The sequence below is a fragment of the Dysidea avara genome, chromosome 9 (assembly GCF_963678975.1).
Source record: "Dysidea avara chromosome 9, odDysAvar1.4, whole genome shotgun sequence".
Taxonomy (NCBI): domain Eukaryota; kingdom Metazoa; phylum Porifera; class Demospongiae; order Dictyoceratida; family Dysideidae; genus Dysidea; species Dysidea avara.
Window position 1 is genome coordinate 34,428,750 of NC_089280.1, and position 15,095 is coordinate 34,443,844.

General features: G+C 37.0%; 1 protein-coding gene across 1 annotated transcript; it reads left to right on the top strand.

Moving 5' to 3' along the window:
• The first annotated feature begins 244 nt into the window (after positions 1-244).
• LOC136266641 (ras-related protein Rab-13-like) lies at positions 245-14,352 on the top strand. Its single transcript, XM_066061637.1, has 6 exons — positions 245-552; positions 1,446-1,506; positions 7,814-7,874; positions 12,599-12,676; positions 13,711-13,948; positions 14,208-14,352. Exons 1-6 carry the CDS (start codon positions 366-368, stop codon positions 14,276-14,278), a joined length of 696 nt encoding a protein of 231 aa, XP_065917709.1. The 5' UTR covers positions 245-365; the 3' UTR covers positions 14,279-14,352.
• The last annotated feature ends 743 nt before the right edge of the window (positions 14,353-15,095 follow it).

Consider the following 15,095-nt stretch of genomic DNA (forward strand, 5'->3'; position numbering starts at 1 on the left):
TGCCTATTACATTTAGGGGACCAGAAAGTGTTCACTACTGACAGTAGCTACAGTTTTTTTTGTCCAGCGTTGGACAAACTTGAGCAGATTCTGTGGGAGAGGGAGGTTTACACAGTATGTTCCCTAGATTTGTTGCTGAGTTTTTGTGAGTAGACCTACATACAATCAAGAGTTCATATAGCCAGTGTATAATATTTACATTTAAAATTACTGAGATGCAGTGGCAGCAGGCGGGCGGCGCGAGTCTAGTGATTATATACTGTGGGAAACTCCCAACATAGTGTGCCAGTGTATCTACTGGAAATTAGTCAGGAGACGCCAAACTATCTTCGAGTCAAGAAACTAGCTAAGCTACAGAACAGATCATGGCAGTGTGGGGCAGTCCTCAGTACGAGTACGATCATCTGTTCAAGCTTGTCCTCATTGAAGGAGATCAACAATCCAACAAACGCAAGTTTCTGGATGCGTTCCTCAAAACTAATGCGTCAGCGACGGGTGGTGGAGGCGGAAAAGCGAAGCACACCCCCGATACACCTACAGCAGGCCCGACAGGTAAGTGTGCAAGGGGTCGTCACTACCAGTAGTCTTGTAGCACCATTTGTGACCAGAGCAAATTCCAATAAAGTAATCAAGACGTCCTAAAACGGACGATACTTGGAAAGTCAACTTGTAAGCGGCAAAATGAAAACGAAGCGTATATTTAGCCGGTCACCGGTCACAGTGCAAATATTTACATGTATTTATTCAGCCGGTAGTTTGTTGTATAAACAATTTATTAAACATTAGGAAGTGTCACCTATTATAACTCGAGTATCAAACACACTACTGTCTCGCTCCAACCTCGAACTCACCCAAAAACTTACCTTCGGTCGGGTTCAGCTTTGGTTTCTTCTTCACTGATGTGGGTTAGACTATATAGTATTTTATATTTGTATCATTTAAATAGTACAAAAACAAGAGGAGTAACCGGCAAGCACCGGTGGTACAGTGGGTACTCCAAACCTGGATGTGTGGGTTAGAGTCTCACTTTTTTTTCTTTCTTTGTTTCTTGTACCTTTTTGTGTCACGATTAATATATATATATTTTAAATAGCAATGACTGGCTAAATATCAACAGTGAAATGAAAAATTATGAGGCTTCTATGGCAAATGATTAAGGACCTTCTTTAGACAAAATCAAGCGATCTCATCGATCCAACTTTGATCCTGGTCACAAATTTAAATATATATATATATATATATATATATATATATATATATATATATATATATATTAATGTTTTACAGCACGTAAGTACTGAAAGCCATAGGCAAGTCCTGCCAAGGGCTACATAAATTAATTAACTACCAAACTTAATTACACTAGGGTAATTAATGACAGTGTCTACCCCTTGAAGTGTTACTGTACTATATTTACCCATTGTGGGGATAATTATTGTTAACAGGTCTTGACTGTAAGGAGAAGGATGTGGACCGAAATGGGAAGAGAATTAGGCTGCAGATTTGGTAAGAAGATGAAAGTGGGTGTAAATCAAGATCAAGAGTCACACGGCTAAGAAAGTTAAAGCACACAAGTTAAGGGGGGTATCATGTAGGTACGTATGCGCAGTACAGGTAGATCTGCAACAATATAATGGTTTAGGCCTTAACTGGCTGAAATTTTGCTGTGACCTTTGACTAAGATACTTTTCCAGTATGTGACCTGTGACTTTACAATGAATTTTTTGTGCTTGACTATTGACTTGACAGACATTTGGTGGCCTTGACCTTTGACTTAGAGTTTACCGAAGCCACAGATCTACCTACAGTGAGTGCCTGTGTGTCACCCCCTTGGCGCACGCCTCATATAAATATGCTCAAGCCACTACTGCAATGATTTTGCAATCCTCACCACAATTCACATGATGTTGTACCATACCTTTTCTCTTGTGCACTTGCTGTATCCTCTAATTGGCTAGTAAATTCGACTGCCTTTTTCTCTGCACTGACTATTGAAAATGCATCCAAATTACTAGCTAATTGTAATTTAGAAATGCAGCAATATTGAGTTAGAGCACGAGTTAATGACAAGTGTCCAATAACAAAAGCTTGTTTAGTTGTATTAAACAATGTGCTGTTTACATGCTGTATTATGTTTTGATGTATGGAAGCCACTTAACGCTTGTCCAAGACCAGCTGGTTGCATTGTGTATCTTGTCAAGTTCATGTTACAGGTGGTAAAGTACAAGCATCGCATGATTTTGTTGGGCCCCAAAATAGTCAGATGTTGTAAACAGCACATTGTCCCTTTGTTTTTGAGTGGGACATTAGAAGAGATGTCAGAGGGCCTGTATAATAATATTAAGGATTATCAAGATGCAGTTTAGACTGGTGTTATAAGTTGAATGGCAGAGCAAGAAGGGGTGTACCGCTATTTTGCGATGAGTGTAAACCAAGGTGGTCAATCCAAGCTTGTCCATTTTGGACTCAAGATTGTATTATTTACCAGATGCAAAACATTTTGAAGAGGGAGGCCTGTGACAAGACGAAAAGGGAGTTGGAGTTAGTAACAATGCCGTGGTGGGAGGATATGGTGAATAAGAGCGGATTTAGTGTGGGGCAAGTAATAGAATGAAGAATACGAGACTTTCAATGGGTGTCGGAGGAGTGGTCAAGGTTTAGTGTTTATGGTGTGTGGGACAAATTTAGTGAAGAAGTAGGGTATAACGAGAGTGTGTTTCAAAAAGCCAGAGAGGAATATATAAGTATGTGCGAAAGGCAAAAGTGAGTTATCTGCCCCTCTCTACCTGAGTATGTAGAAGCAAGGGTTTATGATTCAGAGGCAGTTAGGTGGCAATTGGAGTTACAATTAGAGTCTCTTAATAAAACTAAGTGGCAACAAAACACTTGGTTTTGTTAGTAATTGAATTTTAGAATTCTTTAATTTTGGGAAGTGAAAATGCCGGGCATATTAAACACATGCATAGGGTCAAGAGTACATAATAATAGAGTAGGGAGGAGAGTGTCTAACTTCAGTGGATTCACCAAACTCACTGCCTCAGACCTTGCGCAATCAACTATAGCCACCAAAGGTGACAAATGGCTTTCTCTATGAAGGAGGTTGTAGCACTTCTACTGCTTCTTTTATTATTATGTACCCTTGATAGGGTGAGTAAAGAGAACTGTATTTTGATAAATATAAAATTTTATTTTGTAAAGATATGTTTCTTCGTATTAGGTATTGGGGGATGGCTAATCCCTATTTGGGGTTAGCCATTACTGAAGACAAAAATTGACACTTTGTATCAATTTTTGTATTCTGAATGGCAAATTCTATTCTATTCAATAGAATTAAATAGAATTTGTCATTTGTATTCATTGAATGGCAAATTCTATTCTATTCTATTGAATAGAATAGAATTTGCCATTCAGAATACAAAAATTGACACTTTGTATCAATCATTCAGAATACAAAAATTGACACTTTGTATCAATTTTTGTATTCTGAATGGCAAATTCTATTCTATTCAATAGAATTAAATAGAATTTGTCATTTGTATTCATTGAATGGCAAATTCTATTCTATTCTATTGAATAGAATAGAATTTGCCATTCAGAATACAAAAATTGACACTTTGTATCAATCATTCAGAATACAAAAATTGACACTTTGTATCAATTTTTGTATTCTGAATGGCAAATTCTATTCTATCAATAGAATAGAATAGAATTTGCCATTCAATGAATACAAAATGGATAATCTTTAAAGGGACAATGTGCTGTTTACAACATCTGACTATTTTGGGGCCCAACAAAATCATGTGATGCTTGTACTTTACCACCTGCAACATGAACTTAACAAGATACGCAATGCAACCAGCTGGTCTTGGACAAGCGTTGAGTGGCTTCCATACATCAAAACATAATACAGCATGGGGAGTGTATAAACAGTGGAATGGACTACTGGAATGATGGAATACTGGAATGGTGGAATGGATTTTTTTAAAGTTCAATATCATTTTTTACATCCAAATAAGTACAATTCCCCTTATGTAAGAAAATAAACAGGATTCCCCTTGAAGTCGGCTCTTTTAGCATAATTCACCTCACCATAGATACAGTTTACCAATATATTGTACTGTAAAGTAAGTTATGAACATGCACAATGGCAGTTTATTGGGAACGCTAAGAAAATTCCTGACTTAACCCTAGTTCCCAAATGATAAAAAGTTAGCTAGTTAACTGATTACATGAATGCATTGTAAAAGTACATTCACTGTATAATGAAGTATTCATTTATTATCAACTTTACCAGTTAGGCACTGGAGGACGAACACAGAAGGCAGAGCTTGTACAAGGTGTTTACCACTAACCTAGGAGACTAAGTGAGAATCTTTGGGTAAAGTGAAACGGGACTATCTTCTAAGCATTTACAATGAGCCTTTTCCACAATTATGTCAGAAAACAAAATTTAAGCCAAAGTTCATTGTGGCAGTGCTATGTTGCACACTGAACTGAACCACAGTTAGTTTCATACAAATAATAAAGTATTGAGTTATAAGTCATACAAGTGTTGTGGTGAGGAAAAGTATGCTAACAGAGCTAACTTCAAGGGGAATCCTATTTATTTGCTTACATAAGGGGAGGAGTTGTACTTATTTGGATGTAAAAAATGATATTGAACTTTAAAAAATTCCATTCCACCATTCCAGTATTCCACCATTCCAGTAGTCCATTCCAGTAGTCCATTCCACTGTTTATACACTCCCCAGTGCCACTAAGAGAATTTAGGGGGCCCAAAGCAAATTTAGAATATGGGCCCCTCATAATTTCAGAAACAAGCAAAAGGACATTACAAGATTAGCTACTAGGTTACTAGACTAAAACTAATAGCAAACCGCTAGCTACTAACTGATAAGCTTATTGGTGGTCTGGTGGCATGCCCCCAGGAAATTTTTGAAAATTAGACCATCTGAATGTTGTTGTATTATGTAAAACTCACACTGTCTATATAAGCGCCTTAAAAGGTATATTACAAGTGATGGTTTGCTGCACTGCATTGCTATGGATCTCATTGAGCTTGGATGGTGTCTCTTACTGTATCATCAAGTCCATAGGGAATATTTACACTTGTATACGTTCGTTTTATTGTAGTTATGTGTGGATAATGTAGCTATGGAGCAGCTACTACTGTATGAGGTCCCTTATAAAGTGGGTCCCAGAGCTAAATGCCCCAGTTGCTCCCCCCGTTGGTGGCCCTGTTAACATAGTTGTCAGTCACTCCAGATATCAGGTTTTGGTTACCCGTTGCTTTTATTTTGATGACCCACCCTATTTTACAGCTGGAGCCCATCAAGTCGGAAGGACGAGGGTTAGGATTTGGACTCAATGAACAGCTAAGCTGTGTTTTCATGAAATTCTCATACATTGACCTCATAGTTAGATGTTAGGATGCATGCTGTGCTTTGAATTATACATAAACATTCATATTTGGTCTGCCTCCTGCTAGCCAGCCTGCCAACCTGACCACAGTCACAAGACTAGAGACCAAATGAAGTAGCAGACAGCCACCATTTTACGTCACAATAACAAACTCACATTTCTGGTTCTGACGAGTGCCTGCCTTCTGCTGCACTTTGCTTAGAGGAGCATATAATAATATTTAGATGGCACAAAACTATTTGATGTGCATACCCTATTGTAAGACGGTGTACCCTATTGTAAGATGGTGTATATATGTGGCTGCACTTATAAAATGATCACATGGCAACTTTACCCTTAGATTATCAACACACCCTTAATAAATAGAGCACACAGCGACCACATCTTTTAATGATCTAGCTGTATATAACAACATGTCACTTAATCTTTGCTTATGATATACAGCAAGATCGAGATACGGTTACAGCCACACGTGTATATCCTGACTACTATAACAAAAAAGGTAATAATCTATAGCAATTATTAAGATTCCAGCAATAAAAAGTAGTGAAACAAGAAATGAATGATGATGGTAGTAGCTATTACAACACAGCTATGTGGAAAATCAATTGAACAGATGGTAGTAACATGCCAATGTAGGGAATTTTTCCGTATAGTTATGTTGTAATAGCTACCATCACATCTCTACTTTTATCACTAGAACCCTACTTTACTTTTAAATTAATTGCACTAGTACCTATTACTATTGCACTCAAGATAGTTCAATTGAACAATCACTAGTTACAGGGAAGGTTAACCAAGGGCCACACATGTTGTGGACTGTGTTATCATACAGTACAGTATATTTGAGGTTTACACTTCTCACAATAAAATATTGACCAGAAACCAACTTCACATAGCACCTTGGTAGTATTGATCAGGAGCCTTCACTTCAATCTGAAATGCATCCATAGGTTTTCTGACTGCCTTACTTAGTTACTTGACTTACTAATACTTTCAGACAAGTGTAACTTAATAATGACTAAGGCTACCCTACCGGCTTACAAATTGATTTTTCACTGTAAGATGTTGCTTTAGGCTGATATATCGGTGCCTTTGGCATACCGCATGCATGCATCTGTCGTACTTTGTGTCTCATTTTTTGCTGACAGTGCAAGGTGTCAATTTGTGGTATGGTTTCCCTGTGGCTGTGCTGACTAGCTATCATGTTTATAATAGAAATTGTCGGTATTTTACATAGTGACTGGATTGTTGTTGGCAGAGACGTTTCTTTTACTATTCTTCATTTGTGATAGTGTGTAACGGGCTGACCATAGTTGAAAATGAAGCGTAATGGCCACTTACTTCACTTCTCAGAAATTGATGGTTGGTGTGTGCTTTTATGTTTTGTTCAGTACCATTCTTTCTTTTGATGTGGGTTCACCAGTCATAATGATATTACAAAAAAAAATATGTACATCTGTACAAGGAAAGTTAAGCTTGATTTGATCATAAAAATAAAATGTAAGGGAGGTTGGCAACACCTATATAGTGGACATTCAATCCCTATTTGCCAGTCATGGCTATAGACACTATAGCAGGTATATCTGTAGGTGTAGGCAGCCTCCCTTGTTTCATTTCTGTAATCACTAACTAATCGAGCTTAAAATTCCTAATTTTTCCTTGTACTTGTGTTATAAGCACTTGGTGTGAACAGGTATAGACTGTCACTAGTTACTGTCATGTTAGTCTACTGACTTATTGTTTCTGTGTGCATACACTTGCAGCATAACTGTACTACACAAGGTGATAGCTTGGGTGATCTGTGACGCTGGCTTGATCACTCCAATAGCCAGTGTACTATGATCAGTGAGCACAGTCAAAGCAAAAGGTCAGTGAACAAGGCCAATTTTACACGATGGTAACCATTTTCCCAGTATGGTCAAAGCTGCGGAAGTAAGTAGTGCATGAAAATGAATGAAACCAGGTTAGGGGAGAGGATCTATTTTTGGCGAAGGTCAATGATCATAGTTTAAAAAACTCGCAGATCATGGTACAGTGGTTATTAAGAGTGACACTCCCTTACTAAACTGTTTCACAATGTTTTGTCCAATATAGCAGTAGAACAGGGGCACAACAGTGTCAGATTTGATATTTTTATTGAGCATGTGTTCAGTGGAAAGTTAAGGAAAAGCTAAGGAAAAGCCTTGCTTGGAATTGGATGTGTTAATGACAAAATTGTTTGTTTTGTCAAACATGACTCAATAAAGAAGAAAAGTGGTCGGCCACGTGAGACTATAGGGAAAAATAGCCCACGTAATTCATAGATCCTACAAGGTAGCTAGAAATCAAGTTGTCTATCAAAAAATCACTAACACTCTGAGGTGGTCTTGAAATGACTTTTATGTTGTAGGGATACAGGTGGAACAGAAAGATTCAGATCAGTGACATCGACTTTCTACCGAGGATCTCATGTGAGTGAAACTGTGTATACTGGAACCTGTTAATGAGGACACTTGAGGACACCTACATAATCCAGACACTTGTAAAGTATCATATAGTGGGTTATTTTTTGAGGAGAAATTTTTCACAATTTTTGTCCCGTTTGTATAAATTTTACTTGTGAAGTGTCGCTGGCTAGTCCACTAGTAGGCCACGAAAAGTTAATTACATGTTTCTGGTTCCCTTCCTGGTCATTTTTTTTGCTGAATGAATTGCGCAATCACCATATAATAGTTTATAAGATTTTATTTCTGTTGAAAAGTTTTCATGTCTTGTAAACACTTTTTTCTTGTAAAGATGCACTAACTTTATACATCAACTTTGTTTCCCCTATAGCCTAATAATTCCATGTACTGCTATGTATATCAAATGTAGTGTACCACATCAAAAAAAAAAGCTATCCTGTTCACCTGGTCAATTTTGGGGAATTGGTAGGACCAGAAACATATAATTAACTTTGCACGGCCTTATAAGGTTATAGGTACAACTTTTTGAGATATATCATTTGCAAAAGTTTTATCCCCTTTATAGAGAGTATCCATAAACTAGTGTGGATAATCAGGGCACCTTAATAGTCAGGACACCTTTATAGTCAGGACACCTTGATAATCAGGACACCATTGACAGTGTTGGGGGTAATGTGTTACTTATGTAATGAGTTATGTAATATTATTGCTTTTGTGGTAACTAAACAATATAACGAAATACGCTATAAAAACAGGTAATATAACTCCAAGTTACTTTACTTACAAACGTAATGCGTTACCTAGTAATCAAGTCACTGTAATGAATTGAGTATTAAGTAATTTTATTATTACAAGTAACGAAGTTACTAACCTCATTACTAATCCACTGAGTAACACCTAGCCACAACGAAGCTACAGCCCATCTTGGATTAATGAATGAAGCTTATTGACCAGTTACTTTCTCTTGAATACAATTATAACCAAGATTTAAACAAAGTTTAACTACGCTATCATTCACGTGGTAAGGTGGTAGTTGCACACGTGACAGCTTAAGGCTGTGGACACAAAATGTAATATTATTATTGTAGTTACTCTATTTTACATTTCAATGCGATGCATACAGAATGTTCTAGAATTTTCACTGACAGACCTATGGTTATTACTCTAGTGTACTAAACTGTTTCATTTATATGGTAGAAATTAAATGAGGTGAGCGACTGACAGCAGTGGCGGTAAGGGCTTGGGTATATAGGTGTGGAGGTCCCCGGTTTGAAACCTGGAGAATTTTTTCTGACCTTTTTTGCGTACGTTTTTTTAAACCTCAGTGACTGTTCTATTAGAGTACCACGATTGCACTTTTTTTCAACATGTTTGGTTTTGCTTTATATCTCCTTAGCTAATACTCTCAGTGCTTTCAAACCATAAAAAGTTTGCACTACCATGGTAACTTCATGTACAGACCGATTTTCAAGTTATTTTGTCACGTGGATTACCCTGTAGACGTGACAACAAATTGCTTTTGCAATTTTCAAACTCGCTCACGTAGTTCTTAGTTTGATCTCTATGAAAACTTGACGGTAAATGTGCTGCATTATGCTCTTACTACCCTCCAAATTATTGACTAAAGCGTGCATGAGTTATAGTGAGTGGAGTAAAATGAAGAAAAAAGCAGCAGATGAAGAAAAATATGAAGAAAATAAGACAAACTTTGAAGGCGCTTATCTCAGTGATGGCTGGGAAGATTCAACTCGAATTTGGAATAGGAGGTGCCCTACTTCGAGGGAGTTTTCACAGCAAAACTGGCTATTTTCCATTCAGGCAATGAATGCATGAAAACACCCTTGGTTCCTGTAAAATACACACTTGTCTGTCGCGCATCCGCACTAGCTGTACTTGGCCGCACGACACACTATCGATAATGTGTCTTGATCTATGTATGTTTGGTATGTAGTCCATTTTATTTGACTACAGTTTGGTAATATTAATATTTGTAGTACTCTAATTGAGTGCACATTTTTCGGAGCACTCCTAATAGAACTGGTAGAAGGAAAAATTGGGAATTTTCAGTCTGATTAGGGATCATGGCCATAAAAGTAGTGGACACCTGCAGATATACTAATCCCTACTTCAGTCATGGTTATTGAGGATTAAATGTCCATCTGCAGCATAATCCTTCAGACTGAAAATCTGAAAGTTCCTAATTTTTTCTTGTATTTGTTTGCTTATAACATAATTATAACTGATGAACCCGCACATACTACATCAAAAGAAAGAATGATGCCAGGCATGCCATTAAAATGACATCTGAGCGCATGCCCCAATTATGCAATTATTACTGAAAACGAAGTGTCATCATTACACTTTGTTTTCAACTTTTACACAGCGTTACTGTAAAGACACTTTTGGGCTTGCTTATGCCTCACCAATACTGCCAAGGCGCCATGAAGGTATTGTGAGGCTGTGGGATGTTCCAGAAAAATGTAGAACTTCCGTTGATAGATCAAAATTATAAAACTTTACCACTCCGGTGTAGTAAACTAGTACTAAAATTAGTATTTGGATATTTGACTATTTGGTCATCATGACATTATTCGATTCGTTAACATGTTATTTGAGTATTCTTTAGCAGTTTAGTATAAGTTGTGATCAGATGAATAAAGCTAACCTAGTAGCTTGAGATTGTGAACAAAGTGGTATATTCGTACTGAAGAATTCCATTTTCAAAGAGGTAGAAATAGCCCTCAGGCTTTACCGTACTGCCCAACAAAGATTTCAGTTCATGTTAAAGTAGTCAAATAATAAGTTGTTTTGTTCACAACTATTCGAATAGTAACAATTGCTATTCATTTCACCACTATGTAGTAAACTATGTAGTAAACTATGTAGTAAACTATGTAGTAAACTATGTAGTAAACTATGTAGTAAACTATGTAGTAAATTATGTAGTAAACTATGTAGTAAACTATGTAGTAAACTATGTAGTAAACTATGTAGTAAACTATGTAGTAAACTATATGTTTATAAGGCAGAAACTAACTGAATTGAGCCACTGACAGCAGTGGCTGAGTGGTTAAGGGTTTTGGAATAAAGGTGTGGAAGTCCCTGCTTTGATCCCTGGCCATTTTTTTGACATTTTCCATGCATTTTTGTTTTACTTTTTGGTGACTGTTTTATTAGAGTATCTTAATTGAGCTTGTTTCACACAATTGGTTTATATCTTCTTAGCTAATGCTATCAGTAACATCAAATCACAAAATGTTTGTGTTACAATAGTTAGAATATCTACGGACCGATTTTACACTTATTTCTGTATTTTTGTTTACCTTACAGGCGTGAAAGAATTGCACTTGTAATTGAAATTGCTTGTACCTTGGCATTACTTCTGTACACAAATTGGATGATAACTACAAAATGATATGCTCTTTATAATTTAGAAATTTGGAGGAAATCTAATACAGTTTTTATGAGTTATAGTATTTTTTAATTTAAAGGGATCTATGTGATAAAAAGTATTGAAACAAGGGATGAATAATGATATTACAGCATAGCTTGATGGGAAAGTCCCTATTTTGGCATTGAGCAAAATTATAGCTAATGTGCCAAAGTCAATAGGGACTTTCCCACCAAGCTATGCTGTAACACCATCATTCATCCCTTGTTTCAATACTTTTTATTGCATAGATCCCTACTTCATTTTTAAATTAACAGTTTTTTAAAATACTAGTTTGTTTACATGTAGTTTTTTGTTGTAGTACAGCTAGTTACAGTGTAACTTGTGAGCTAGCTATTAAGTTCCTGTACAGCTTATTAAAGTACATAGCTACTGTGCCAAAATTGGAAGCACATAGGCCCGTAGTAGCGTGCATAGCTTACCTTTGCCGTCGAGTATCAGTCCATCTATTAAGTAACAAATCTCTTCGTCAATTGCAGTCCAGGCATTGGCAAAAAGTTGAAGGACAACTCAGCAGCCTTAATGTTTCACATGCAACACTTGAAATTACAACCCCTCTCTTTCAGCAGCATAAGCGCTTTCTGAAATAATTTGTAGTGTCTACAGAAAGGTGTTGATACAGAAAATTAACACCTCAGTATGGTTTCAATGCTTGAGAAGAAGACAACCAATCTGATTGAAGATAAAAGGAAAGACAAGGTGCACAGGGTGTACACTTGTCGGAACCCCAAAAGGCACATCCCACCGGTGAGTTTGTTGTTGTGGCATAAAATGGTGACAGTGCGTTGCTTCATTTGGGCTCTAGGCTTGCAACTGTGGTCAGTGAGTGAGTGAATGAATGAGAGAGATGAAATTTCAAGTTTGGAGGTTTTTTTAACATTCTATATCCAGTAAAAGGTAAAAGGCTTTGTACGGTTTTCAAATGCATTCACACTAGTGAAGTATGGTAGTATCAAGAGTTACCTACTCTTGGTAGTATCTAAGGTTGTTTGCTACGATAAATTGAACAGAATAATAGTAAGCTAGCTATATACAGTAGCTTGCTACTAATTTTAAAAGGGGGTTTGACCAAACTACTTTTGCATACAGTAATTGCATGTGTATTTGTGCGTGTGCGTGTGTGTGTGTGTGTGTGTGTGTGTGTGTGTGTGTGTGTGTGTGTGTGTGTGTGTGTGTGTGTGTGTGTGTGTGTGTGTGTGTGTGTGTGTGTGTGTGTGTGTGTGTGTGTGTGTGTGTGTGTGTGTGTGTGTGTGTTTATAATGTGTTATTTTCTGTTTAGGGAGCTTTGGTGGTGTTCAGTCTGTCACAACAGCCATCATTTGCTGAATTAACTTACTGGCTCAAGGAAATTCAAGAAGTATGCAAATTTTAGTGAATATTAGTGTTAATGTCTAGATAAGTATTGTATTATCAGAGAATGCCTAGATTGCAAGTGGTTCAAGATCCTTAGGGCTGAAACAGGTATATACTGCAGACCAGTACTCACATGCCTCTTTAATCCAACACATTGGTGGATCCAGAGAGGGGCATAGGGAGCACTTGCCCCCCTAAATATATGAATAAAATTCATACACAAGATAGAGATACTTTAATAGAGCAGTCAGTGTAATTCTCCGATAGAACAGTCACCGCATGAAAATTTTCATCTGCAGCACCTTTATGAACTTGGTTCTTTATTTGTCGCTAAATTTACTTTAAGATTACGACTGAACTCATGACTATCACTGATCCCTACATGCAGCTCTCAATCAACACAGATCACTTAGAAAGGATACTTTATTACTATGATTTAGACATTTGTATAAAACACTACTCTGCATCAAAATTTTCAGTCCTGAAACATATTAGCTTCTGATTGGTTGTGCCCCCCCCCCCCTCCAGACTGCCACGTACTACTCTAGTCATGGTGCACCCCCTCCTGGATCTTTTTATTGATTGTGTCAGATATTCAGCGTTATGTTTAAAATCACTTCAATATGTGTGGTGTGATTATTTTCTGACATTAAAAGGAAGACTAACATACAGATGATTAGCTATAGTGTATTGTGTCATAACAGTATTACATGATCTGTTGACTAATAGTCAACCTGATTGTTAATTGTTGCTATACATAAAACTCAAAACTTCATATACAGTGGACCCTCACTTATCTGAACCCCATTGTAATGATAAATATATTCAGATAAATGAATTGTTCAAATAAATGAAGCCCATTAATTTATATACAGAGTTCCATTCAACTACTCTAATAGAACATTCACCTAATGATGAAATACTCTAATAGAACTGTAATCAAAATCATTTTCAAATATTGAGGGTCTACTGTACTGCATGTATATGGGTATGTGTTTTTGTCGGTTGTTCTGAGCCAGTTTCATCATTTCACTCCAGCATGTCTCCCAGTGTACTGTTTTCCTTGTTGGAATGATATCACCAGGGAAGTCATCAAGAGAAGTATCACTAACAGCAATGCAAGAGTTTTCAGAAGCTCAAAAAGCTCAATATTTTGAATGTGAACTTGATGATGTTGGTGTTAATGAAATATTTATGTCAATAGTTGATAAAATTATGAATAACACCCTGACTGGTGGAACCAGAGACAGCACTGATGCTGGAAAAGACACTTCAGGTACGTCTTAATGATGAGGTTGTAAAAGAACCACCAGGTCAAGTATCTGGCTTAAGTGTCCACATTAACAGGTTCCATGACACCTTGGGACCAACCAATGGTGTCCTGATTATCCATAACTGTCTGGATTATGTTGGCCATGTCACACTTTAAACATAATTGCTTAGTATGTTCTGTTTGACGTGTCCTCTTTAAGGTCATATTCTGTTTGTTACACTGTTCATTGTTTATTGACAATGTGTCTTCTCTCATATTATAGAAACTGGTACCAGCTTCAAACTAAATGGGACTAACTCTTCAGACTCTACTAGTAAACGACGGTGTTGTTAGCAATAATGTGATTTTTATGACTTGAAAAAATAATTGTACAGTAGTGAAAACTACAAATATCAACACAAAGTTTATGTACAATACACACCACGTGTACGCACACACGTTACACATGCTAGAAGATAGCATACACACATACTAGATAGCATACACACACTATACTGGAGGCTATCACCACAGTTGGTCCTGTGAATCCTTAGTTTAATGTTACTATAAATTGTTTGCATGTTGTTACTTACTTTTGTGCTGTCAAACTTCGTGTATTAGTAGGTATCTGCTGAAATTTTAACGAGTCACTAAATTTCACTAAGTAGTCTTTGCAGCTTTGGGGATGTTTCCCGTCTTGGACCCTTCCCCTCTTGACAATGCTATAACATGGTCACAATATGCTGCATGTGTATTTTGCTTTGTAGAAATGACATACAGTTAGTAATTAATATCATGATAAAATAAGCTCAGTAACCGTATAGGCCTAACTACCACTTTCACACACTGGACAGATCAAAGGGAAGCCCGAGTAGTGTGGCTACTATGATTGATTGATTAATCATTTTATGTCTCAATAATCAGCAGAGCTGCTCTTTCTGATTGGAGGGACACAAGCACACATACAAACATAGCAGAACACACATACACAACAGCAGTACAATACACACATACAAACATAGCAGAACACACATACACAACAGCAGTACAATACACACATACAAACATAGCAGAACACACATACACAACAGCAGTACAATACACACATACGAACATAGCAGAACACACACATACACAACAGCAGTACAATACACACATACGAACATAGCAG